The sequence below is a fragment of the Tribolium castaneum genome, chromosome 9 (genome assembly GCF_031307605.1).
Source record: "Tribolium castaneum strain GA2 chromosome 9, icTriCast1.1, whole genome shotgun sequence".
In the NCBI taxonomy this organism is placed as follows: domain Eukaryota; kingdom Metazoa; phylum Arthropoda; class Insecta; order Coleoptera; family Tenebrionidae; genus Tribolium; species Tribolium castaneum.
The window spans coordinates 2,159,182-2,185,659 of record NC_087402.1 but is presented as its reverse complement, the minus strand read 5'-3'; the positions used below and the strand labels follow the sequence as shown (position 1 = coordinate 2,185,659).

Below are 26,478 nucleotides of genomic sequence, written 5' to 3'. Positions count from 1 at the left end.
CATGCCGTCATGATATCCGCTAATGAGCTCAGAAATTTGGGCCCATTGTTCTGCCTACAGAATCGGACTTAGGTCACTGGATAGGCTATTTATCACAGGGGCCGCATGGCTGTCGTTCTGGGTTAGGCTGTAATATGATATATGATTGCTGGGACTGGATGTAGGCTCGGCTCTTGTTAAAGGAGTGGTTGGCATTTGAAAAATAAGACGTTTGAAAAGTACGGCCCTGTGCAGTCCAGGAGCCAGCGAATTCAGCTAAAATAGCGCCGGAATGTGCAACAAAATAAAGACGGAGAAACATGGCTACGACGGTAAGGGTCCAGAGTACATGCCAACATGACAACCTACCAGAGGTAGAGCTGGCCAACGGAGCCGTGCTGAGGAAACGGTTCAAAATGCGCGAAAAGGCGACTGGACAAAGCGTTCGCAATTCTTATTAAATTGTGTCTTAATATACAGTTCGCAGTTACAAAGGCCGGTTGAAAAACACCGTCGCCTGCTTCCTCCTCGGACTTAATCTAATAAAGTCGCTTCTTCAGTCTTCTATGTATCGCACAGTAGGCGCCTGAGTTCGATTCCTTGCGTACGTAGTGTAGAAAAAGCCATTTGTCATTTGGGAATGAAAACCGCGCGTATAAATCTGTCCCATAACTTACAGTACGCCAAAACAACACGACACATACAAAAATCTGCCTAAGTTATTGCTTATTATAAAGCCACACGGCACACTTGAAATTGCCGTTGTTGGCGAGCAGACGGTCCAACATCGCTCAAAGGCGCCGCTCTCTTCGTTAATCGCTCTTGCATATATATCGGAGTGACAATCTACGTTTCTGAATAACAGAGGAGAAATGTCAACTTTTTTGCATTCCATTGGGCCAATTAAACAGGCGATTATTCCTCCTGACGGCTATAAGATCGAACCCTTCGTGCGACTCTATCCGATTCGACCCGCCACATTTCTGAGCCACGGACACACAAACTCAAATATTTACAACAAGAAAAAACACAACATGTTTTAGGCCATTAGCGACCTTATCTCGGTTCACAAAAGTTGCATCAATTGCTTTAAACGCGCATATCGAGAGCATTCCATTTAATTTTTACAAATAAAAAAGCCATAAAAATAATATAGCTGCAGCGAATATCAATTCCACTACACTGTCTGTACTAAATTTCAAATCACTTTACAGAATACAGAATCTCACTGTTTTTTTTATTTCAATTTTTAGCTTTTCAGTCTTTCTCCAATTCAATACTTTTTTCAGTTTCTCAATTTTTCAGTCGCTTACTTCTTCAGAATTTCAGTCTCACCATTTTTCAGATTTTTGGTTTCTCAGCCCTAAATTTACTTTGTCAGTTTTAGAGCTTCTAATTTCAACAATTTTTTAATCTTATAAAATTTTTGTACTGTCTTTGTCCGGAAAAAAATTACGTAGCAGTATCAAAAATCAAAATTGCAGTATTCGCCAATTATTAATTTTGATTTTAAAAATTGAGATATATTTATTTAATTATTATAATTGTAATTATTAATTTTTCCAAAATGAAAGTGATTCTTAGTTTTTGTGTAATCAATTAACAAATGTGTTTTCGTCAAAATAATCAAATTATTTCAAAAACTAAGCAGAATCGACCATTTTATCGCACCTAAGGCGAAAGGCCAGCCCTAAAACCTGTTTCTACTAGTGTCTTATTTGTTCCTGGAATAAGTAATTTGACCAATAAAAGTATAAATATCACCTCCTTCTCGTTTATCTGGCGCACAAAAAATTGCAAGCCGATTGAAGCGTTTGTCATTGGCTGTGGAAGGGGTACTGCACTCCCAACTGTAAAGCGGACCAATCATAAGGCAATTAAAACTGAGCAAAAAATTATCGTTCGATTATTTTGTAAATGTCGGCCAAACCAACTAGAATTTCGTGGATAAATTGTGGATGGATTTATTTTTGATAAAGAATGATTTACGCAATTAGTTCGTGTTGAAAGTCAAACATTTCGCACGTTTTTCAGCACAAACTCGCACAATTCCCTCACAAAACTCAAAAATTTACCAAATTAGGTCAAAAATCTTTACATCTTTTTAGTTACTAACATGAGCATCTGTTTGATTTTAAAAGGGTGTTCCAATAAACTTTTTCAACAAACTTCTTGGTTTTTTTACGTTCTCAGACTTCCAGTTTTTCCACCTCATAGTTTAACACAGTTTTTAAGTTCCTCAGTATTTCGGCTTCACACAAGTAACTTATTTCCAGCACTACCCCTCTTTTTGAAAAATGCTTTAGCTTTAGTAAATGTCGGCAGGTGGTAATGTTACTAATATCCTTCTGGACTAAAATGTGTGTTATTTTGACAGTGATGTTGTTGAGAGATATTTTTGCGCTGTGTGAGTGTAATCCGGCTTGACAAAGCAGCATTTTGCAGAGCGCTGCAGCCTGAGCCTGAGAACTAAATAGATTCCAAACCGATATCTGTATCAGAAGATATAGCAGAACAACGAAAGCGCATTAGTTCGCATTCCCTTCTGACAAGCTCGAACACAAATGACTTTTCACGCAGCGATCGCTCTTGTTACATTGTCCACGTATAATTATTGCAATTAACTTTTTGCAAATATACATGCATATTTTTCAATGCATTACGGTAATTGTAAGCATTATGCGAATAAAATCTCCAACTAATGGCCCTCGTATTCGCGCACGACCCCCTGCAAACCTCCACCGACACTGATGGAAATTTATCACCGCTATTTTCAGAACAGCCAAGCAAATTTACATATAATAAATCGGTGTCGAGTTTACTTCACGACTCTCCTAATCAAACCACAACGGAACGGGTGGGCGCACAAGCCCTACACTTTTCGACATTGTCCCGAGCGAATAAATTGCGGAAACGCCGCGGACGATTATCTTAATTAACTTTTAACTAGGCGACGTTATTAATGCGCATGTTGAAATCGCTCGTCAAAATTGACAACCTGTTTCTGCAATAGGAATCGCCTAATTAATCGGCGCGATCGCGTGCACGGCTCATCCGATGCCGATGAAAAGATTCGCGGGCAAAAATCGATTTATTCTCTCAAACGATTTGTCACAACATTAGTGGCTTAAAAAATTTCTGGGGCCTGCAACTTGGCTGTAAATAAGCGAAAGAATTCGCTGAAATATTTCGCAGCTAAAACGCCAATTATTGTCCATACATATGATTACGATTGTGTCGGTGGTCGACGCCGTTTAATGCGAGAATTAATACTTCAGAAACAGGTATTATAAATAATCGTACTTGAATATTTTATAGTTCAGGTCCCGCTTAGCACATACATATAAAAATAAATCGTCTTAACGAGTCTCACCTTGGTCCTGTTGGTTTTGGGCGATCCGCTGGCCACGATTGCGTAAACCTCGACTTCGTACGTCTCGACCCCTTGTTCCCTGTCTAGCTGAGTGGCCGTCGATAAGACTCCCAACTTAGTGTCGATGTCAAACAATCTGTCAACTTGAGCACCATCACCGGTCACGTTCGTCACGTAATATTCCACTTCACCGGAGTCAAAGCTCGCAGACACCGTTAAGATGCTCGTACCCGGAGGTTCGTTTTCGAAAACGCTTCCGGTGAAGAGCCCGCTTTCGAAGCTCGGACCTCTGGCGGAAAAATCCGTCGCGATGATGGTCAGATAAGCCTCGCTGGATTTGCGCTCGTTTTGAACCGCCTCATCGGTGGCTTTCACGGAGAGGCGGTAGGTCGGCTCCGGGTGCTCGATCGGTTTCACCAAACGCAAAGCTCCGGAGCTCTGGTCGAGGCGGAATAGGTCCGGGGAGCCGCTGGCTAGTTCGTAGGTGACGAGGCCGTTGGTTGCGGAGTCGAGGTCTCGGGCAAAGACGTTCATTATCAGGGCGCCTTCCTTGGGGAATTGGGTGTTTTGGGGGAGGATTGCCGAGTTCATTGAGACGAAAACTGGGGCGTTGTCGTTCACGTCTTCGACGATGACTGTGACGAGCTTGTTGGCGGAGAGGCGGGCTGACGCGGGCTGGGCTTCGTCGGTCGCTACGACGGTGAGGCGGAAGGTATCGATGGTCTCTCTATCGATGGGTAGAAGCGTATGAATGACCCCTGTGACCGGATTAATCCCAAAGTGTCTGTTGCTGTCTTCCGGTTCTTGCTGCGATATGGCGTAAGTGACTTTGCCGTTGATGCCGTAGTCGGGGTCATCAGCCGTGACCGTGACTATGGGGGTGTGTACAGAGATGCCTTCACGGATCTGCCGGACTATCGCAGTACTAGGAAACGAAGGAGGATTATCGTTGGCATCTTCGACGGCTATGGCAAACAGAATAGTCGTAGATAATCTCGGATTGCCATTATCTGACGCTGTTATGTTCAACTGATAAGCGCTCAGCTCCTCGTAATCTAACGGTTTGTGCAAATACAACGTCCCAGAAGACGGATCGACGTGGAACGTGTCCTTGCGATTGCCCGCACTGATCGAGAACACCACCTCACTGTTCATCCCCAAGTCGGCGTCGGTCGCCCGGAACTGAATCAGTTCCGTGTTCACCGGCGTGGTTTCAATCACACTGATCTTGGAATTTGTCTGCGTAAACTCGGGCGAGTTGTCGTTCTCGTCCATAACTTCCACACTGACGGTGGTGGTCGAACTCAACTGCCTCATTTGTCCCGCGTCACGGGCCACAACCGTGAGCAGATAATTCGACACGGTCTCACGATCCAAAATTTTCGATAAGATTATTTGACCGGTGGCTTCCTCGATCGTGAAACGACCGTCGTCGTTGCCTTGAACGATCGAGTAAAAAACATCCCCGTTGAGACCTTCGTCGGCATCCGAGGTAAAGAGTCGAATGACCTGAGTCCCAACTGGCGAACCTTCAGACACTTGCACTCGATAAGGCGTGCGTAAAAATTTCGGCGGATTGTCGTTAACATCAGTCACGTAAACGTTAACTTTGACTTTGTCACGGAGGCGAGGACTCCCATTGTCCGTAACCGTGGCTTCCAGACTCAAATAGTTAAGCCCGGTGGTTTGGACCAACTCTTCACGATCAAACACATGCAAAGTTTTTATAAACCCATTTTTCGGATCAATGACAAAGTCACTCTGAGAGTTGGATAGGGAGAAAATCAGTTCGGCATTTCGCCCGATATCTCGGTCGGTTGCGGTCAATTTCCCGACGAATGAGTCCGGAGGTTCGTTTTCACGTATATTGAAACTAAAACTCGCGTTTGTGAATTCGGGACTATTGTCGTTCTCGTCGATAACGTGGATCACGACGGGAACAACCGACGAACGGGACGGGTTACCCAAATCACTCGCAGTCACCGACAAGGAATAATAATCCTTATCTTCACGGTCGAGTGACTGGCGCACGTACAAAAACCCATCGGGGAAAATCCCGAATTTCCCCTCAGTGTTTCCCTCAGAGATTACATACGAAATCCGTCCGTTGAGCCCCAGGTCCGTGTCGCTCGCCGCCAGGGCGAAAAACCTCTCATTGACCGGCGTCGACTCCAAGAGCGACGTTTCGTACGAGGTGTGATCGAACACCGGCGTGTGATCGTTAACATCTTCAATCACGACCCGGACCAATTGTTTTGACGAAAGAGGCGGTTCGCCCCCGTCACTGGCCGTCACTTCAACGTGCAGACTGAGTCCGGGTTCGGCCCTTATCGGCCGATTCAAATAAATCACTCCGGTGGCTTCGGAAATCCTGAACTGATCGTCCGGATTGTAATTCAGGTGATATGTCACTCTGCTGTTTATGCCCGCATCGAGATCTCTAGCACGCGCCAGATACACTTCTTGGCCGACAGCAGCGTTTTCAGCGAGCTTCACCTCGTCCTTATCGCGGTCGAAGACGGGTTTATTGTCATTCAAGTCTAAAACCACAACGTTGACAAGCGTCTTGCCATACGCGAGGCCCACGCGTGCCGTGATTGTCAAACTGTACATGAGCGTCTGTTCCCGGTCGATTTTCTTCGCTGTTGTTATCTTTCCGGTGCGTTCGTCGATATCGAAGCTGTGCTCCGGATCGCCGTAAACGATCGAGTAAGTGACGTCGGTGTTCCGCACGTGCACTTGGCCCACATTGCGGCGTTTCCAGTCGCTATCGTCCTCGACGATTTTAAATTCGTAGCCGTAATTGTCGAAAAGGAGCTCTTCCAAGTCACGTTCTTTGATTATCTCGACGGTGGCATCTTCGGCAGCGCGCTTGTCACCGTGGTCTTTGGCGGAGATTTTCAGCCGGTGGATGGGCTTCGTCCACTTCAAGTCGCCACGAATTGTGATAACGCCGGTCCATTCGTCGATTGTGAACAAATCGTCGCCGCCACTTTCGAGATTGTAAGTGATTATTGCGTTCTCGCCCTCGTCTCTATCACTCGCTGTCACTTTTACGAGCGAACTTCCGGGTTTGACGTTCTCCGGAACGGCGACAAAATAATTCAGCGGGTAAAACTCCGGGCTGTTGTCGTTCACATCGATCACGTTTAGGTACACAGTTGCGGTGGACGATTGCGGGGGTAAACCCTGGTCCTTCGCAATGACATGTATTTCATAATGCGAGATTTCCTCCCGGTCTAGCTTTTTTCTCGTGGTTAATTGGCCCGTCAAAGAGTCCAAAACCAGTACGTTATCGTAATGTTGTTGCGTTACTGGATGTAGTGAATAGGCGACGCTTCCATTAGTCCCTTGATCGTGATCGGAAGCCGTCAGCATTGCAATCAAAGTTCCGGGAGGTGCATTTTCCGACAAACTCACGTTGAACTTGGATTGGGAAAAACGGGGAGCTTCGTCATTTTCGTCCAAAATTGTCACTTTCAACTGTGTGTAGGCCCACTTCGGATTAGGCCCACCGTCACGTGCCGAAATATTCAACTCAACCGTTCCTTGCACCTCCCGGTCCAAAATATCCCGGGTGGTTATCAAGCCCGTGTCAGAATTGATACTAAACCATTGGTGTTCATTTCCCGAAACAAACGCATAGTAAATTTGGGCATTGACACCGGAATCCTCATCGGTTGCTGTGATTCCAGCAACGTATGTCCCACTCGGTGCTAGTTCGCTCAAAATTGCCGAATATTCGCTTTTTTCGAAAACCGGCTCGTGATCGTTCACATCGTTCACGTGAATTATTAAAAACGCGGTTGCCGTCCGTGGCGGCGTTCCCTTATCTGTTGCCACCACTGTTAAGTTGTATTTGCTGATTTCTTCGCGGTCCAACACGCCGTTCACTCGCACGATATCAAAACTCGGGGTGTAATCCAACCGGAAATGATTGAGTTCATTCCCGGAAACGATCCGGACGGTGGTTTCGCCGTTGAGTCCCTCGTCGGAATCTACCACGGAGACGGCGGCCACCACGGAGCCGTTGCCGGCGTTTTCGTCAACTGTCGCAAACATGGCATTGAAGGGGAAGTACCGGAATTTGATGACGGGGTCGTGATCGTTAGCATCGACCAGATTAACGGTGACATAAGTCCGGCCGTCTTGACGCGGCGATCCGTGGTCTCGCGCAAAAACCGTGAAAACGCAGCTTTTCGGGCACGATTTGGTGGTTTGTGGGCAGTTTTGTTGCGGACATTCGAGCGTTTCTGTCGTGGAAATGACCCCAGTTTCCGGGTCGACGGTGAATTGGCGCTCTGTATCGGCTAAATAGTACGTTATCTTGGCGTTATCGCCCAGATCGTTGTCGGTCGCCATCACCTGCAACACCGGAGTGCCAGGCAGGACGCTTTCGTTCAAAGACACGATGTAATCGCTGTGGTCGAAAATCGGGGGATTGTCGTTCACGTCCAGGATTGTCACGTTGACTTGGAGGTACCCGAATTTGGGAGGGGCGCCACCGTCACGGGCCGAAATGTTCAAAAAGTAGAAGCCTTGCGATTCTCGGTCTAATTTTCCGGTGGTTTCCAAATGCAAATAGGAGGTTTCTCCGGCAGGGTTGACTGTCAAGGCTAGTCGGAACTTGTCGTCTTTATTGCCGTCGATGATGCGATAATCGTCGGAAACACCATTGGTCCCGATGTCTTTATCGGTGGCTGCGTCCAGGAGGAGGCGAGTTCCGGCAGCTGCGCTTTCAGAAAACGACACACTTATCGACGGTTCCGGAAACTCCGGAGGATTATCATTGATGTCAAGCACCAGAATTCGCACTTCAATGGGATAAGTGGGTTGGCTGGAGAGGACCACCAGGTCGTATCGGTCGTTTTTGAGGTTTTCCCGGTCCAGGACTGCATTGGTTCGAATTTCCCCGGTTTTTGCGTCCATGCTGAATTCCTTGGGCGGTTCGTTGAATCGGTAAATGAATCCGGGTTTGGTGGGTATTTTCCCGATGAGCGTTCCCTTCGGCTGCCCTTCCTTAATTTCGAAAGTGACCCTCGTGTCGACCGCCCTCGACTGCATTTGCGTGGAGTAGTCTCCAGGGCCGGGCCCGGGCGGCTGTTGGGCGCCTGTCAGGCAGAAAAGTGCGCCCAGAAAGCAGAAAGTGAGCCGCATTTTTTGCCCGAATTTGTCACTACCGCAGCATTGTTGGTCCGATTAGAATCTCTAGCGCTTTAGAGTCCGGAGTCAGTGCAACATTTCGGCTTGTTGACACGTGTGTTAGATGCTGTGCTGCTCTAACATTCCTCAGCCTCTTGCCCCGTCCACGAACTTGTTCAAGCCTCAAGAAAACAGCATCGGTCTCGCTTGCGCCGCGTGCGACCGTATGCCAGCGTCTCTCTCGGATTGGTATGCAATATGGCCGGCTCAGACGAGATCAACGGGGATTCGCTCTGGGATAAAACATACCGATGAAGACGCCCGGAAACACGCAACAAAAGGCGTCGGAACCCCCCGACACTGCTGGGCACTGCACTGGCGCCGGTGACACTTGAACCACAACGCGGAAACGCCGGTGAGACAATCCTGCGCCGGGTTTTTCCCGGAGACTTCAACGGTGGACACGGCGACGAACCGAGGAGTTTGCAGGGATCAAGCGTCGCGACGCTTTATCTCACATGTGCGAATGGACGAACGAACAAGCGACGAACCGTATTATCTCGCGCGCGAAGCTCGACTAAGCCGCATTTTCTTGGGAGGAGTTGTGGACCACGGCCAATGGTAACCTGTCGGTGTTGCCAACTCACCTGTACTTCAGATATCCGACCTAAACATAAACAATATTTATGAGGATGTCAGTTGAACCGAGTTTAGCTCGTAAATCTATTGTGTGTGTGTGTTTTTTTTTTTAATTTTTATTTTCGAACGAATATCTAACGCATGATGATCGACGGGGCTTTCGATGTGTACAAGCGATATGTTCGCCTTTACCTCGGCTCTTATTACATCAGCGATGCAGATCAGCTTTACGCTTCTTAATTAGGTCCGGAAATAATGATGGAACTGACTCGAGCGACTCTGCACATCTTTTACAAATCGTTTATTATAAGCGCAAATTACAGGCAATGACTGTAAGCGCTACATAAATTACGCTAGCATTTTTGCCTCATTTTACTACGGCACCACTGCATTATAAAATTTATAAGCACGTCGCGAAATATTAACAATTAAATACCCCATCCGTTTAAAAATGTAAAACACGACGTACAAATCTCGATATCAAGATGTTATGATGTTAACATTTCAAAAAAGAACAGCAGGAGTTATATCCCATTTTTTTTTTCGTAAAAATGCAGGTAGAACAGCATAGACTTCGTTAGAAATGTAAATTTATGGTGCGGCTGAGACGCCGAAATTTTTACCTGTATTCAAATCAATTGGAACAACAATTTCATCATCTACAAATAGGAAACATCCACTATAAAACACACTTTTTGCACCGTAATATATTGACTTCTTTCATTAAATACACAGAAGTTGGTCAAAAATTTTGAAAATTTTTTTCAAAGCCGCTCGATTAAAACCAAAATTTTCAAACAATTCTGCGATAAAACCAGTAGGAAACCTTCAAACCTTCGTTTGATAAAGAATTTCTATTTTTTTTACTTTATTTCGTTAAAAAAAGACCAAGAAAAATATACATCTGGCAGCAAAACTGAAACTTGGTAATAAAAAAAATGGTTAGAGATTGATTTCTGGGTGAAAATTACGCCAACAAAAGGAGTTTTCCCATTTATTACTGTGTAGGTAATTAAGCCCCCATTCTAGGCTCATTATGTGGAACAAACCATGAACAAACAAAAAAGTGTTTAGCGTGAATTAAAGTTTGAAAACATTTTTTAATGTATCGACGTATGTTTCAAGCAAGATGGAATGCCTCGCGTTCGCCGGAAAAACAAAAAATTGCAATAATTAGTGAATCGTAAAATGAGATTATTCGTTTCTTTTCCATCAATTAACGGCCCAGAAAATGGTTGATTAAAAATTCGTCTTGGTTGTTTGATTTGTTTGGCGTCCGATTTTGGCAAAATAATTGCTTTGGATTGCAAATAAAACGCAGAGCTTGGCTTTTATAATTTTTTGTGTAATGATGGGATAGATTGCGACGTGAAGTAAAGCAATCGCCGTCCTTGCCGTCGTATCAATACAAAGAGTGCACAATATGGTGGAAGTCGGCGGTTAACGAAGCACACCAGTCTTTAGACGAAGAAGAAACACCTTGATCAAGTAATTGGCCACAATATAGATGCCAGACTGGCGCATTGAATTTTTAACGACGTAGGCTAGCTTTGAATCGTATTGTTGCGTAGGGTGGTTTTCTTTTTTGATTTTGTTCAACGTTTCGGTGGCTTCGATTTTACACCGTCTCGACGAAATTCTTGCGGTAAAGCCGCCTTGATTACTTATTGTGTTGACGGCAATAAGAGCTTTATGTGGCATTAATTATCGCCTCTGTACGCTTTAACGTTTCATCAATGCGCTCGGAAAAATCCGAGAAAAAGTGCGTTTTTATTGGCTCACCGGTGACAAACGCGTATAAATCACCTTCGGCGAAATAATGAGCCGGGTTTTATTTTAATTATGTATGTACGCGCGGCCACTTCGTAAGCTTTTAACTTTAAAATATATTTGCAGGCCATTAAAATAAAGCAAGCCGGAGAAATGAATGGCCGTTGTTTTCAGGCATGTACTAATAAGCCGATATCAAATTGATATTTTTGCTCGATTTTTATCAAACCCGTCCAGCAACACGAACAAAAATCAAATTTCAATAAAACTCGAAATATTTTTACCACAATCGTACGGTTAATTGAAACACCAGACTCGTTTTCCAAGCTTTATTTTCTCAAACACTCATATAAAATTATAACGTCATAAAAGTTAGGATAGATCTTTCAAGTATGGTTTAATATAAAACTGCTTGACTAAGCCTTCGACGAACTTCGCCGCGTTATGCATGGAATTTTCGGCATCCTGTATTTTCTTCAAGGCCAACTCTTCGCACTCTTTGATTTTCCCCTGGGACTGTCCGAAACCAAGACTCATAAGTATCTTGGCGCATTCGCTGTTTCCCCCCGATTGACCCACACGGCATGGGGCATACGCATGGCGTCTGACTACCTGAGGCCCTCCTTTCATGTCAGGTAGTTGGGCCAGGACATAGCCGCCCAAAGCGCGACACAAAAATCTGAAACTGAAACGAAAATTCCACACAATCAACCCTCTTCTGTACCAACTTGATCGAAACTGCCTCCTGCTTGTTGATCCCGATAGCACTGAGCAAACCTCGGCCCCACTTCGAGCCCGACTTATCTTCCGAGACTTGAATGAGGATTTTCGCAAACTTGTGTAAAATGATCCCAGTGGTGTTTTCGTCAATTTCGCAATACTGTAAAGACAAGCGAAGGAAACCGACCCAAAGCAGGGGGACTTTGGATTCGGCGGATTCGCCGCTGATTTTCAGATCCCGCATCCATTCTGTGACCAAATTCAGGAGGCTTTCGTAGTCACTACATTTTTTCATTTTTTGGAGGAATAAAGCGTTCAAAGCTAGGATGTAGCCACGACTAAGCATAACTCGCTCCAGTTCGGTCTCCTTACTTCGGACCACGCTCAAAGTTTCCGCGACTTCACACCAACTTGGGTTAAACGAACCGGAAACTGAATTTTTACGTCAAAATAACACTCCACAAATTTTCAGTTTTGTATCTCAGGCGAAAAGGCGTGAACTAACAACAAAAAAAACTTAAAACAAAACCAAAAAATCGAACAATTCCACCAGCTTTTCAATGAATCACTTTAACATTTTACTTTCATCTTTATCAAAACAGCATAAAATATAAAATTCAATGCAGTTTCGACGTCTTTTCCAAAAAAATGGACAAGTTCAGTTAATTAATGTGCAAAAAATTAAAATAAACTCAAACCAAAAAAAATTAAAACACGCAAACCCGAAGAAACCTAATAAAAACATGAAAAAATGGAACTAATTTAATTCAATGTGTTCTAAAATACACCCTTTTCGTCCAAAGAAGGACTCTGTTGTTGGATAAGAAATGCAGGCCACTTACCACTGCTTTGGAAGTAACAGGTCAAAGTTGATTCCAGTAGAAAACCTAGTGCTTCAGTATCCTCGACTGTGACCCCGGCAACTTGCAACACCCCTTTAACAGCCATTTCATCCCCAGTCTTATTTAAAATCCAAGAATCGAAACATTTTAAAACACAATGACGAATATCGGCTAAATTTACAATCCCTAGCAATTCTCTCAAAATGGCATTGAATTCGTCTTGGATTTTCACATTTTTATCCAAATGAATCAATTGTTGGGTTATCACAGTATTCAAATCACTTTCTTTGGTCGCAACTACAGACTTACACCTATTTACGTAAACCGATAACAGCTTGACAAAACTTTTGATATAAACGAAGCGTTTAGTGCGAATTTGCGCATCGCTCTCTTCTAATACTCTATCATACCCCGAGACACACTTCAGGAAACTACAATTGCAAAATTCGTTGACTCCAAAAAAATGATCAATACTCACTGTAGGACTCTAAAATCAACATCAAGCGGATCGCTCCTGAAAATGACCGAAGGGTCGCAACTCAGGACGTACCAATCCATTACGTGCTGATAGACACTTGAGTCTACACCTTCGAGTCCAAAATTTTCCGACTCGACCAACAAACTTTTAATTCGATCCGCGTATTTGTTACGCACGTTGGGTTCGTTTGATAGTTTTACCAAAAGATGGAGGTAACAATGACAGATGCGTTCTCTGATTTGTTGCGGGGAGCCTTTGAAATTACTGAGCCACGGCGACCAAGACACTGCCATGAAGATATGGCCAAGGAACGAATGCGATTCGGGCAGATATTGGTCAATCACCCGTAACATAAACTCCAGATCGGTCACCGACGGCCAAAAACTCTCCCAAGGAAACGTCAAAAACGAATGATGAACAGGACCCAAAACGTGAACTTTGACCGCATTATGCGCAAAACTGGTCACATACCATTGCCATATAAAACTGAGGATGTTACCAGAGGAGGCTGGTAAAGTGTAGATGAGGAAATGGACGCATTCGCAGAAGATGGTGACCACTTTTTGGGCCAAAGGCCCATCTGATGGGATCCAAGGGAGGAGGACTGAACGATCGTCGGCCAATTGCTGGATCCATGAGGCCATGTTCTCCTTCAAAGTTTGCATGGAGTAGGGGACGATCCATGGGGCAAACATATTGATCAAATAAGGCCAAATTTTCTGGAGCAACTTATCCCCAAGCAACCCCTGATGCGTATTCAACGTACTAGTGATGAGACCATGCCCCGTCATCCCCAAAAGAATCACAAAAATGTCGATGTAATTCCGACATTTGGGGTAGAGACCGTACAAACCGTACTGCAACCGTTCCTGGGTGAAATGTTTGGCGAAAAGTTCCGCAGTTTCGAGCAACTCCTGATGTTGCAACATTTTCTGGTGTTGGGTGTATTGTCTCAATTGATCCTTTAGCGGTGCTTTGTAATTAATTTGGACAGGACGGGCCAAACAATTGACAATGTCCAGCCAAACGCTAGTCGATAGAAGAGAATTCTCGCTATTTCCATTACTACTTTTCAATAGATTGATCAAAACGTCACCGTAATGTTCAGGAAATTGGAACTCAAATATGGTCAATAAGTGACGTCTGTATAAACCGTGAAGGATCAAGGATTCAACAGGTGGTTCAAAACCTAAAGTTGACAAGGCCCGAACCACACATTGGATGAATTCCGAACGTTGGTTCAGTTTTGGTTCTTTGGCATGCAGCCATTTATCGATTTCGAACTGCAATAAACAGGCAAATTCGCGCAATTGTAAACTGTACGGTATTTTTGGATAAGGAATGGCTGTTTTTTTAATTAATAACGCATTTGCATCTTTTAGAGGTCATTTTTTGTGCCACATTACAAGAAAAATAATTACGGAAAGTGACAATTTACCCTAAAGTATGAGACAGAATATTATGTTATTAAGAAACTGTAGGTATAATTGTTATTGCTCGAGTTTTATCACGTTTTCTAGCCAGAATTCAAATTATAAACCTTTAATTTGACAAAAGAAAAGCAGTTATTTCGCACAATTTCGTGAATTATGCAAAAAAATGCATTTTCGAAAGTTGAAACACGTTTTTGCGACACTTTGTACTGACAAATCTACTGCATTATTATATGATTTTTGTGTATTTGATTAATTCCTTTATAATTTATCAATAAAATTACAGATTATTACCGAATAATGAATTATCGAATGTATCCGTTATTCTTAATGCAGAAATTTATTTTTAAATTATTTTATAATAAAAGTGTCAAGTTCCAGTCTATTCTATTTTCCATGTAGAAAATCGCAAAAAGTACTGATTAAAATAAAATTTTCACTCTCTAGAACATATTAAATACAGAGTCAGACTCCCCTCAAAAAAAGTGACGAAGACGTAACAATAATCATTAATGCTACAATTAGTTATCGCACAAATAATAGTTTTTGTTGATGACGTTCTATCTTATACAATTATTCCTGTGCCGTTTAATTTTATTCAGTTTGTTACTCGCTGTTGACACAAACGGACGCCTCATAAATAAAATCAGAGTTTTGCGGTTTAAAAATTTCAAATTCGTTGACTAAAACGTGTTGATCGCGGTTACTGTGTGCTACTGAAATAGATTTTCAGTGAGAAAAGACGAAAATAATGCGAACTAAAAGGTTAATCTACAATATTTTTATTTAGAAAAATTACAGACCCGTTTTATAGAAGCGTCATTAATTCAATTCTCAATTAAATGCGTGATTAATTGATCATGTGACCAAAATAAATCAATTTGATTGGTCCGTCCACGTTGTAAACTTTTAACAATGGTGTTAAATTTTAAGTTTTTTATATAAACCGGCCCTAAACCTGCAATAATTCCAACTAATTTAATGCCAGTAGATCTGTTTTAAAATAAGATGCCATAAAGGTAAGTGCATTTTTTTCATCTCAAATAAGAAATTGAATATTATGTTATTATTGGCATCTTGTATTGATTTTTTTAAATTTATTTTTAATGTGTTGCTACAAACAGTAGCAGAAATACATGTTATAAAGGTAAGTGTTTTTTTTTAATTTTATTTATTATGTCTTCCTACAATCTGTGGCAGAAGAAGATGCCATAAAGGTAAGTGCATTTTTTCCTATTTATCGCCAAGTAAAAAAAAATGATTTCCGTGTTGTATTTTGTATTTTATTTCACAAACCAATAATTCTTTTATTTCCTTCATCTTCTAACATCTAATTTGTTTACCTCAACCTTATTCCTTTTTTCCTGACAAGAATGCTCTAATAAACCTCCGCGTGATTCTTGCTGAACAAATATTTTTAATGCAGCTCTCTTCGCGTAAGTCGTATTAATTTTTTATTGTACGGTAAAAATTAAGCCAAGCCTCATCCAAATACAGAATGAATGATACAAACCTTTGATAAAAGGGCGAAAGCCACGTCGTAGTTCTTCCCAATCTCTTGGCAAATCCTCGAGTACATGTAGAGAAGATTCACTGTGCCTACATTACTTGGGGAAAAATGCGGTGCTAAATACCCTCCCAAATTCGGCTCTTTTAAAATTTTCTCCAAAAGACGCGGCATTTCAAACTCGACACCGGCAATATGTGACTGTCCTAATTTTTCCAAACAGGAAGCAAACAGTGTTTTTGTTGGTAAATAACCACTAGTTTCGTCATTAATCAACGACAAGATATGGTAAAACAATTCGGTACCAAGCTCACCCCTGGCAGGATTAGCCCCGACTTGTAATTGCAATATCCTGAAAAAACAACTCTAAAAATTATTACCAACTTTCAAACCTTTACTTTATGGCTTGTTGTAAGGTCACTGAAGCGGTACAAAGGGCCGTAGCTGGGGCTTGTAATGACTTAGTCAAAAGTGACTCGTATGCGTTACGATTTGTTTGGATTTGATGATCGATTCGTTCGTTAACTCTTGCTTCTTGCACTTCTAGTACGATAAGTGCAGCGCCTGAACAATTCACAGTTTCGTTTCGGCCCTTACAGGGAACTTTCTTGCTCACTTTATTCAAAACAGAACGGTACAACTGTGGCACTAACTCTTGATACGAACAATCCAAAGCTTTGTGTTCCGATAACTTCAAAGTGTGATTGCTGTGAATCAAACTATAATGTTTGAATAGTTAAGAGGCTTAACCTACTGTGCAAATTGTTTCAAAGTCTTGAAACACTGCTCCAATGAATTAAGCAATGCAGTTTTATCGGTGAAATCAATTGGAGGAATTTGAAGAAGATTATTGTTAATTTCCGGCGGGTTTTTACAAGTTTCGTACGAGCTCAAGCGACGTAAAATCCGCTCGATTGGATCCACACTTTCCATTGATTTTCCCGGGTTTAGGAGCGGTTTGTTGATGTTTGATTTGTGGCGAAAATTTGACGATTGCCAAATTTGCACCGACTCCACTTGTTCCAACTTGATTTTGTCGTAATCGACGTATTCGTACCAAGGAGTCTGCATCAAACAATAATCAAATACCACCAAAGTTAAGTGGAGACATACATTGCTGCCCTGGATAATAAAAGCCAACAAATTCGGTTGATATAACGCGGGTAACGAAGGCAAATGAAGATTGTCCTTTTGCAGTCGCGGCTCTTCCAGCCACGCAGTGAAAGCCTTAAACAAACTGAAACGGCAAAATTATTCCGCTACCAAGACATTAATTTTCATTCCAATTGCGTTATTGTTAGAACATTAAAAAAATAAAGTTATTTTCAAGTAAATAGTGTTTCAAAAATTAACTACAATATAAAAGAATGCTTTTCCATTAACTCAACAATTCAGTGTTTGCAAGCGTGGTACTTACTTAACACAAGCCTCCAGAAACGGCCTCCTCGACCCATCCTCTTCGCCGTTCATTTTCTCCACATAATAATCCAAAGTTTCCTGCAATTTTCTCTTCATTCGCTTCAGGAACGCAAAATTAACCAACCCGTCGAAAAACTTCTCCCCCACACAACCATTACTCCCCGCCCGACTGACCGGAATCCTTGCCAAATACAAAACGAAAAATTTCTGCCACAATAACGGCACCAAAGGATGCTCAATTGGCGAATCCATGGCTTGTTGCGCCCACCGATAAATCGACAAAAACCCCGAACCAAACGGCTGTATTTTCAAAACCGAAGCCGCTTTTTTAATCGCCGCATCGACATTCACCTTCCCCTTTTGCCCATCAAGCTGCAAAAGCAACTCTCGCCACAACCCCGTCCTCTTCTCCCGATCCTCAAACTCCAACTCAATCACCAAAAACGCCAGCCAAGTGTAACTCGACAGCGAACCCGAAATGAGCGTGTAGTTAGTCGCCGAACTTGACACCCACTTAAAAATCGAACTGATCGTGCCTTGCTCTTGCGTTACGTTGTTTTGCAAAAGCTCCTTGAGGATGTTATTGGTGACTTCGAGGGCGTCCTGGTGGAAAAACGCCGCTCGGACTATCACGTCTAGTAAATACATGACACCGGAGTCCCGGCTCCAGTTGGGGATTGAAACGAACGTGTTGACCCACAATCGGACTAAACTACGCGGACTTGAGAGACCATAATTGGCAAAATTGACAATCTGTGTCTCTATCATGTTTCCGAACTGTTGCAAAATCGTATTTTGCACACTGATCAAACTTTTGGCCATTGAAATGTAGCCACGGTCCGCGTTAATCAACTTGGAGATGATTTCTTGGAAGCGTTCGTTGTTAATTATATATTCTTGTGAATCAATGAATAGGGGAACAATTACGTAAAGGGCAAAAAGCACAGCTTCGTGTTTTTGGTGCGTTTGGAGGAACAACAACTGGGAGAGCCCATTGCCACAAATCAGTGGGATTAAATGGCCCCAGGAAGTCATCAAAACTGAGACAAAACTAGCCAAGGGTTGTTGCTGCTGGACGCCTTTAATAATCACGTCGTAATTTTCCGGATCTAGGACTTGTTTAATATCAGTGAAGGCCTTATCATTGATGTGGAGTTTCAATCGTAGGATTGTTTGCCACCCCCATTGCAAATAACCGGGTTCTTGTTCACACGCTCTCAAAACTAGAAGTGCAACCTCACGGTGCAACTCAAACGGGATTAGGTCCCAATTCAAACGGGACAAAATCATGCGAGCGAGTTTGCTTTCGTTCGTTTGGATCGAATTGTGGCACAAAAACCAGGCAATGATCGATAAATCATCATCGGTTAGTTTCCAAACGGTCAAAGGCAACTCTTCGTAAAGATAGAGTACAAGAGAACCAGTCATTTCGATGTTTTCTTTGACAAATTTCAAAATCATTGATAGCAAGTGTGGGTATTTGGACGTGATGTGTGTCAAAAGAGTTCGGGCTGATTTGGCACAAATATCCTGAGTCGTCCCGCTTACGAAACCAACTTGCAACAAATCCTTGGTTGCAGCTTCGATAAAATCCATCTCGTGGGATTCCCTGGCTAGGGCTAGGTTCGCAAACGTGTTTAGGAGATAATACAGTTCATCGTCGGCCAAAGCGGCGAGTTTTTCCTCAAATTGTAGCCGAAAACTCCTGTCCCACAATTTCCCCGCATTGTCAGGCGCGAGTAACCCTTGATCCGAGTCATGCAAGAAATAGAAAATCTTCCAAACCGTTTCAATCGTAATCATGTTGTACGGAATCACGGCGAGGAATTGCCAAGCGCCTGACCTTTGCGACGTATACAAGTAGTGAATCGCCCGCAGGAAAAACGCATCGTACTCGACTTGCAGGCGCTCCATCATTGCCTCATCACTCGAATTTGGGTTTTTTTGAAACAACTCCCACTGATCGGTCGCATATTGTACGATATGTCTGATCAATCGACTCAAACGCTTCGCGAATTGTTTATACCTCGCCTGGTCGTAACTACGTAGCCCCTTATCCACAATCTTTAGGAAAACCGTCGCAAATGCGAAAAAGCGCAAGATATGGTGTTGCGTAACCTTAGAACCGTCGTACAAATTCTCGAAATTTTTCCTCTCGACTAGAAGCACGTTCCGGAAAAGCGCCTCAAACGGCAACTGCGTTAGGAAAGCGACCAAGTCATTTTCACGCAGCGAACAACCCGATTCGTCGTCTTCTTCACCCTCCGAGTCCACTACAATCCAAAGTGCGTCACTTGGAGTGTCGTGGTTTTGCACAATGTCGGCCAAAAAACGCTCGCGTTCGTTGATCGGTGAGAGAATCATTGTTAAAACAGCCAGGACGTGGTTGATTTGGTACGAGGAGAAGGGCGATTCGGTGAAAGCTTCATCGAGAGGTGTCTGAATGAAGGAGCAAGCCCAAGAACCGACCCCAGCCGGACACCGCAAAATATGACTAATGATGAATAAGTGGTCCTGATATGTAGCCAGTCGGAGTAAGACGGCAATTAACCGACTCAACCACTCTCTAGTCTCTTTGAGAAACTGCACGTCGCGAATTAATTTACGCTGAAAGGCGAAAAGCACCGAAATACACAGACGTATCTCGCAGAGGAATGGTTTAAGGTGGAGAGGTTCGTCCTGCAGTGATAAAATCACAGGCGAGTCTTTGCTAATCCCCGTAGCGTTCATGCAATTGTTAATGGCGGTTTGGACGTACAATTCGATCTAGAAATACCGTTTCAACATTTTTGAAGTTAGGCAAAAAAAATCAACCTGTAGACGCAAATCTTCGGCTGTGTATGAGTACAGGGTGTAATTATCGTACGTCAGTTTGCGGATTAGGCCCAAGACGCGGGCGATACTTTGGAAAACGGATCTGTGAAAGGTCGCTTTTTGGTAGGAGTGAGTCGTTGTGACGTTTGTGCCGTCGAGGCATTCGCCTCGACCGGTCACAGTCGCTGTGTCGGTCGTCCAAAGCATCGCCTGTAACTCGCAATATTCCTTGCGGAGTTGGTCCAGCTCCATTGTGTTGCCTAAACAGTAGGCCAAAAATCATAAATAAGTGTCCAAGGACTGATTTTTTCGGCACTAATTTTCGCAGTCAAGTGGTTTATAAAAAAATCAGTTTTGCAACTTAATGGTCAATCCAGTCCTGGTCAAAAATGGCAAAAAGTACCGTTTTTTAAGTTTTGACAAGTTGAAGGAACATAATTATGGCAAAGGAAAACCTTGGAAGATTTTGGGAAGAGATTCCGTAAATTCTTAGACATAAATAAAGCGGCTTTGCGATTTCTGTCTCAACAAAAATAGATTCTTGCATAACTATTTTTTCTGTCTTCTTTGGTGCGAAAATTAGTGCCAAAAACCATCACTGCGTCTTGGATTACGTCTAAATACCTATAATTTTGGCCCTGACTTGCAAGTAAGTGGCCAGAAGCTCGTACAAAGGATGGTGTTTGGTGGCTAGCCCCTTGAGCTCAGCTTCGACATACTGCGAAGTAAAATCGCCAATCATTTGCAGTTCACTGTTAGTGTACAGTGTGGCTAACTGCTCCTCAGTGTATGGTTTTATGGCCTGTTTTTTCACTGTGCTTTTCACACAAGTTGGGTATTCTTGCGACTTGAGTTCGCATGCGAGTAATTTATTTGTGTTAAGCAACTTGTCGAATTCGCTAATTTGGGACTCGCTAGTTGTGAGTGTTGTGACCTCACTTTGAGTCGCAGTTTCCTCTTTGACTGCTTCCTCGCAGCTGTCGATCTCTTTCTCGTCATTTTTTAGTGTGGTCACTTCCGCAGTGACTTTCTTATCACGTTTTTTCTAAGGATAACACTCAGGATTGTTATGAAATGACAGATAACCTCACCTTTGTTTTTTGTTTCGGTTTCACTGCCTCCATTGTTAGAGCAGGGTCAGATAATCACTTTGGGAAAAAATTTTGCCGCAAGCACTTATCATTATTGAATTTTTAAACCATTGTTGTTTAATTACTGATGCACAATTCACTTTGACACTTGATATTTATTTATCATATTTATTTTGCTTCGCATTTTATCTACGAGGTGAATCCCCGACAGATTGTTATGCAACCAAGAAGACACAAACTACGAAAAACCAACTACAGTTTTTTGTAAAAATTTTTAAACAATTTTAGCAGCGCAATAACAAATTATTATACAACCGTGTTGTGACATTGTTGTTTTAATTATTTCTTTCAAGTTTGTGAAATTCCGTTTTTCGTCTACGGCACTGGTAGTTCAAATGATTCAGTTGTCAACATCATCAGTCAACATTCACCACTTAGGTATTTTTTTATCGTTTGAATTTTATCTTATCGTTTCAGTAAATAAAAACGAACATGTCTCCCGTAAGTACTTTCCTTGTTTTGCTTTGTAAATTGGTCCCATAATTATTGTAGCCTCAAACTCACGTTTACAAAGTCGCAATGACTTGTGAGGGATGTTCAGGAGCAGTGGAGAGGGTGCTTAATAAATTAAAAGGTGACTAAACTTTCCTTTTTATTATCACAACCAGCTGACAGTATACACTTTAGATAAAGGAGTGGTTGATGTCAATATTGATTTGCCTGGGCAAACGGTCAAAGTGAAAACAACACTGTCATCACAAGAAATCTTGGATGTGATTAAAAAAACCGGAAAAGAGACTGAATTTATTCAAACTGTATAAAATCAAACATTTCTAACGCAGCTTATTGGGAAAATTAAAATTAAAACGAATTGTATGTTTATTATTTAATAAAATTTATTACGTTGAAACGTGTTTTTCTCCTGTGGTACCTTTCCAAATTTGGATAATTTCTAACATCTTCTTTTTGTGGCTTTCAATTCTGTTACGTTTCAAGTTTTCGAACTCTTCACAAGGCGTTTCGGTGGTTTTAGGCTCGTCTGATTGAACATCACTATCGTAAACATTTACCTGATTATTGGCCTTAAAATCAATATTTAACAATAGCAAAAACACCAGGACTTACATCATCGTAAGTGATAATTTTCGTTAAAGGAAAATTCTTGGTGCGACTTTGTTTCTTCATTTGGAGCCCCCCCAGTCGCCACAAATACGGACCTGACCTCCGTCTCACCCCATCAGGCTGTTAAATGCAATCTTAGTAACAAAAATCACATTTATTACAACTAGTCAAGTCATTACTTGTGAAATACTGTCTTCGACTGGCAGTAACAAATCTTGAGCCGATCTGTTCACTTTGACGTTCATCGTGGACGGGAAAGGATATTCATGCATGTAATTCTTCGACGCTATGGTAAAAGGCAGCGAATTCGGTGCGGTTTCGCCCCAATGAGCGTCCCGCATCAATTTCGGATGCTCTTGGTGTATTTTATCGACCAGCAAGTAGCACACTTGAAGGTGGCGGTCCACCATCCACACCACTTCAAAATCATCGTCGTCATCACCGTAGGGATTAATCAAAACCTCGGCCACTTTCAACCACCCCATGTAGAAAAAAAATTCAATAACCAGGAAAAACGGAAAATAAAGATCAATATTCCCGTTTGTTTCATCAGACGTGATGTATTGGCGCCCGATGGCGCAAACAACAAAGTAGCAATAAACCACAAGCGTGACCACTTGGGTGTAAACCAGTGGGACGCTAATCCAGTCATAGTCCAACATTCCGCCACATTTGCTCCGAAACAAATTCAACTCTTCCAGGATCGTTTTGACGGAAACGTCGTCCCGGATGAGGCCCTCATGCCGGGCCCTTGTCACCACATTGGCGGCCCAAGCCAGTGGAAGCCTAATTTTTTGTTACAAATTAAATACAACAACCAACTTTTTACCAATATTTTGAATAACTCGGAAATTCGTTGTCCAAATCGTTCATTATTTTCACCTCGTCCTTGGTGAGCAAGCCGGCGCTCACGAAGTGATCCAACGTAGGGAAACGTTTTTTCACCCTTGGTGATAACATAGTCAGAGTGATTGTGAAAGTTGCACAGACGTAGCGCACCATCGTCCGCCGAACAACCCGTGCGTGTTCGTTCTTAAATTATGATTTTTCTGGAAATGCTAACTGTTTTTTCCACAAACCTGTCCCTTCACGCTGGCCCCTATAATAATTGCCAGATTGTCGGGGAAAGGGATGGAGCAATATTGGCTCCACCATCTCGTCATCACCAGACTCACATAGAACCCCAAGACGAAGCTCAGCGGTATTCGATTTGAATAAGTATCGCAGTATTTTATAACTTTTTCGAAATACCTGGTAATTGGTGTTGTTTTAATTGATTTAAATTATCTTATCTCGACTTACTGCTGCCATAACTGGTCGGGAATAAAGCGATAACACAAACTAATGCTGTAATAGAGTAGTAAATACACGAACAGGTCGACCCACACCAGTTTGTAGATGCTCCCTCGCCATCTGCAACAACTTTAGTTTTTCCCTTAAACAAGTCATTTTTTACCGTAGTAAAAGTTTCAAAAAACAGGAAATACCCCGACAGGTTGTTACCTCACTGGTGTAAGTCACCGTCATTTTTGTGAGAAATCTTATCGTTTATCAAGGATTAGGATAAAAATTAAAAACCGATCGATTTAACTTATTTATTCAAGTATCAAAAGTGTCACGATGGCTCCTTGTGCTCGAGATAGTTGGCCAGATTACGCCTAAACCTCCGCAATCTCTCTTCTTCACGCTTCTGTTTCAACGAATCGAACGACGGAGATTCCTCCTGGGGACTAAAAAACCTAAATAAAAAACCACAAAAACTGGGATAAAAACCTATCAAGGGGTTGCGTCGTCGGTCCGAAAATATCCTGAATTCGGGGCCGCTTCAAATCGTTCTCACGCGAAGACATAATTGTCAGTTGCTCGTCCACCTCTTCGATAACTTCCTCGAGCTTAGTCCGCGGTATTTTCTCCCACATCTCCTGCTCCGACTCGTTTGAAGTGCTATCACTTCGCACAATTTTGCGCAAAAGACTCACAACCGAGTTCGATCGCTTGCGTAAAGTGTTAGACGAACCGAAAATTCGGTAGGACGAACCCCCGATAAGATCGTCCTCATGCTTGGACACTAAATTCGCAGTCGAGGGTAACGGGTGCATTTCGCGGTACTGTTCCGTCTCGGGGGTGTAGGGCAACTCCTCCGGAAGCACCTGGTCCCAGAAATAGTCCTTGATGAGTTCCGGGTGCTCATGGTGCATTTCGTCCACAATCAAATACGAAATTTGCAAGTTTCTGTCCACCATCCAGTTCAGTTCAAAATCGTCGTCGTCATCACCGAACGGATTGATCAGAGTCTCCGCGACTTTCAACCACCCCATGTAGAAGAAAAACTGCAGGAGCGTGAACAGCGGGAAGTATTTATCGAACACGTAGCCGTGCCCTTCCACGCACTGGTGCCCCATCAGAGCCGAGAGGAAGTAAGTGTAGACGGCCAAAGTCACCACTTGGGTGTACACCAGCGGGATGCTGATCCTGTCATAATTGATCAAAATACCGCACTTGCCCCGGAAGGCATTGATCTCGTCAAGCATTGTCTTGACGGCGAAATCGTCCCGAATGCGGCCTTCCTTCCGGGCTCGGGTCACAATGCTGGAAGCCCAGACTAAAGGCAGCCAGTGTTTGGAGTACGAAGGGAACTTTTGGTTCAATCCTTGGATCACTTTCTTCTCGCTTTCCTCAAGCAGACCGGCTTTCATCAAGTGGTCAAGCGTTGGGAAGCGCTTTTTGACTTTGGGGGAGATGTTGGTGAAGAGCATTGTGACGGAGAGGCAAACGTAGCGCATTATTGTCCGCCGCATAACCCGGCCACGTTCGTCCTACGGCCAAGTTTTACGGAGGTTTTTTTATTATTAATTACCTGGCCGTGGATTGTTGCGCTCACGTAAACCGCAGTGGAGTCCGGGAAGGGAATAGAGCGGTATTGGTCCCACCAACGTGCCATCACTATTGAGACATAGAAACCCAAAACGAAAGACAGGGGGATGTAATTAGTGCTAGCGTTGCAATAGTGCACGATCTGGATAAAAACACTGAGAGGGATTAAGCGAGTTTGGGGAAATTGTACTTACTCGCGACCGGTCCTGTTCAGGATGTACTTATACGTGAGATTTAAGAAGTAGTAAATGAACAAGAACACTAGCAGTTCTTTGTACACGAGCTTGTAAATACTGCCCTTCCATCTGAAATAAGCGCCTGATTAACGTGGGGAAAATCCAGCGTTGGTTTTACTTTAGTAGCAGTCTTAGAAAGCAGGAGAAGCCACGACAAGTTGCAACTTCTTTCGTATACGTAACAGTCATATTTGTTTAGCTATTACTAAATCACTGTTTTCTTATCAACTCTTATCACCTTTTCTAATTCAAAACACTTGGCCTTAATAAATAATTGCAAACAGTTTTGTCAACGATTTTGTCGATTTGTGGAACCACCCAAAAAATTGTACAGAATGTACAACAATAAGTGCTTATTTTGACTAGAAACCTGGAATCTCAAACGATTTGTATTTGGTTCATTATCATCCTGACCTCCAAACTTTTTTCGTGTTATTGTGATAGAGTCCAGGGGAAAATTCTTTTAATTAATTTTATTTATTTTCGTAATTCAATATCACGTTTTTGCGGTAAATAAGTAGTAGTTAAAATAAGGAGTACAGAGGAAGAACAAGGAATATCACAGTCTTTACATTCTGAGAAACACGGATTTTTTTGTAATTTATTAACTTTTTATTAAAACAGCCATTCCATGATTACGGACGGGACATAACAGGTAATTCAGCGGAAGTGTATGATAAAAACGAAAAATAGTGAGTTTACGGACGGGACACAAAAAATTATGCTAACAATTTTGTTATACTAACACGAAAATTAAAAAAAAAACACCGTTCTTGTAAAATTGATTTTGAAGTACGTTTAATAATTAATATTTTGTCCAAAGCTTTGATAAAATAATTCTTTGACTGTACTAAGTGGCTTAATGTTCGTCAGTACTTAGAAACATAATTTCCAATTTAAACTCCTGATTTTGCACACGCATAGAATTCTTTAGCAATTATTTAATTATTTTTTCTTAAACTGAACGCAAAAACTAAAAGAAGCAGACTTGATTTCTTCATTAAAAAATGCTACGATACTTCCTTTGTTGAAAGATAAT

The 26,478-nt window shown here is 42.5% G+C and overlaps 5 protein-coding genes across 9 annotated transcripts in view; 1 reads left to right on the top strand and 4 right to left on the bottom strand.

The window, feature by feature from the left end:
- ft (fat) overlaps nt 1–9,096 on the bottom strand; it is a 51,489-nt gene extending 42,393 nt beyond the window's left edge. The window contains exon 1 of the mRNA XM_965991.5: nt 3,353–9,096. Coding sequence (XP_971084.2) covers nt 3,353–8,509 — 5,157 coding nt within the window. The 5' untranslated portion in view covers nt 8,510–9,096. The remainder of the gene's footprint in view (nt 1–3,352) is intronic.
- A 2,122-nt stretch (nt 9,097–11,218) lies between these two features.
- On the bottom strand, nt 11,219–21,410 carry Epg5 (ectopic P-granules autophagy protein 5). 2 transcript variants are annotated; one of them, XM_965926.4, is made up of 12 exons: nt 21,208–21,410; nt 20,741–21,161; nt 20,117–20,376; nt 17,301–20,068; nt 16,997–17,120; nt 16,638–16,948; nt 16,282–16,590; nt 15,890–16,235; nt 12,944–14,226; nt 12,466–12,896; nt 11,632–12,055; nt 11,219–11,588 (listed from the first exon to the last, which is right to left on the bottom strand). In XM_965926.4, the coding sequence occupies exons 1-12, from the start codon at nt 21,238–21,240 to the stop codon at nt 11,276–11,278; spliced, it is 7,023 nt and encodes a 2,340-aa protein (XP_971019.1). In that variant the 5' UTR covers nt 21,241–21,410; the 3' UTR covers nt 11,219–11,275. The 2 variants fall into 2 exon arrangements, with proteins under 2 accessions (XP_971019.1, XP_064214963.1); XM_064358893.1 differs by lacking the exon at nt 11,219–11,588 and having other exon boundaries at nt 11,957–12,123.
- Nucleotides 21,411–21,561: 151 nt separating this feature from the next.
- Atox1 (Antioxidant 1 copper chaperone) lies at nt 21,562–22,117 on the top strand. Its single transcript, XM_008193581.3, has 3 exons — nt 21,562–21,708; nt 21,760–21,841; nt 21,895–22,117. Exons 1-3 carry the CDS (start codon nt 21,700–21,702, stop codon nt 22,026–22,028), a joined length of 225 nt encoding a protein of 74 aa, XP_008191803.1. The 5' UTR covers nt 21,562–21,699; the 3' UTR covers nt 22,029–22,117.
- LOC659577 (bestrophin-3) lies at nt 21,998–23,920 on the bottom strand. 2 transcript variants are annotated; one of them, XM_965869.4, is made up of 7 exons: nt 23,786–23,920; nt 23,632–23,742; nt 23,409–23,580; nt 23,159–23,361; nt 22,509–23,115; nt 22,333–22,449; nt 21,998–22,289 (listed from the first exon to the last, which is right to left on the bottom strand). In XM_965869.4, the coding sequence occupies exons 1-7, from the start codon at nt 23,854–23,856 to the stop codon at nt 22,107–22,109; spliced, it is 1,464 nt and encodes a 487-aa protein (XP_970962.1). In that variant the 5' UTR covers nt 23,857–23,920; the 3' UTR covers nt 21,998–22,106. The 2 variants fall into 2 exon arrangements, 1 of the variants encoding a protein (XP_970962.1); XR_010335409.1 differs by having other exon boundaries at nt 22,069–22,289; nt 22,333–22,463.
- LOC659513 (bestrophin-4) lies at nt 23,911–25,819 on the bottom strand. 3 transcript variants are annotated; one of them, XM_965814.4, is made up of 5 exons: nt 25,558–25,819; nt 25,398–25,508; nt 25,187–25,358; nt 24,103–25,145; nt 23,911–24,059 (listed from the first exon to the last, which is right to left on the bottom strand). In XM_965814.4, the coding sequence occupies exons 1-5, from the start codon at nt 25,626–25,628 to the stop codon at nt 23,945–23,947; spliced, it is 1,512 nt and encodes a 503-aa protein (XP_970907.1). In that variant the 5' UTR covers nt 25,629–25,819; the 3' UTR covers nt 23,911–23,944. The 3 variants fall into 3 exon arrangements, with proteins under 3 accessions (XP_970907.1, XP_064214966.1, XP_008191802.1); XM_064358896.1 differs by having other exon boundaries at nt 25,398–25,521; nt 25,558–25,818; XM_008193580.2 differs by lacking the exon at nt 25,558–25,819 and having other exon boundaries at nt 25,187–25,345; nt 25,398–25,551.
- Between the last annotated feature and the right edge of the window lie 659 nt (nt 25,820–26,478).

Excerpts from the sequence above, each read along its gene's own strand:
- Atox1 (XM_008193581.3), top strand. Across the intron at positions 21,842-21,894 it reads GGTGCTTAATAAATTAAAAG|ATAAAGGAGTGGTTGATGTC; the intron begins GTGACTAAACTT and ends TATACACTTTAG.
- LOC659577 (XM_965869.4), bottom strand. The coding sequence starts at position 23,856 with ATGACGGTGACTTACACCAGTGAGGTAACAACCTGTCGGGGTATTTCC. Across the intron at positions 23,581-23,631 it reads CCCGACCAGTTATGGCAGCA|GTATTTCGAAAAAGTTATAA; the intron begins GTAAGTCGAGAT and ends ACCAATTACCAG. Across the intron at positions 23,116-23,158 it reads CCGAGTTATTCAAAATATTG|GCTTCCACTGGCTTGGGCCG; the intron begins GTAAAAAGTTGG and ends ACAAAAAATTAG.
- LOC659513 (XM_965814.4), bottom strand. The coding sequence starts at position 25,628 with ATGACTGTTACGTATACGAAAGAAGTTGCAACTTGTCGTGGCTTCTCC. Across the intron at positions 25,509-25,557 it reads TTTCTAAGACTGCTACTAAA|ATGGAAGGGCAGTATTTACA; the intron begins GTAAAACCAACG and ends CGCTTATTTCAG. Across the intron at positions 25,146-25,186 it reads GCGCAACAATCCACGGCCAG|GACGAACGTGGCCGGGTTAT; the intron begins GTAATTAATAAT and ends ACTTGGCCGTAG.
- Epg5 (XM_965926.4), bottom strand. The coding sequence starts at position 21,240 with ATGGAGGCAGTGAAACCGAAACAAAAAACAAAG. Across the intron at positions 20,377-20,740 it reads AGTCAGGGCCAAAATTATAG|GCAACACAATGGAGCTGGAC; the intron begins GTATTTAGACGT and ends CCTACTGTTTAG. Across the intron at positions 12,897-12,943 it reads GTTGATTTTAGAGTCCTACA|TTTCCTGAAGTGTGTCTCGG; the intron begins GTGAGTATTGAT and ends TTGCAATTGTAG.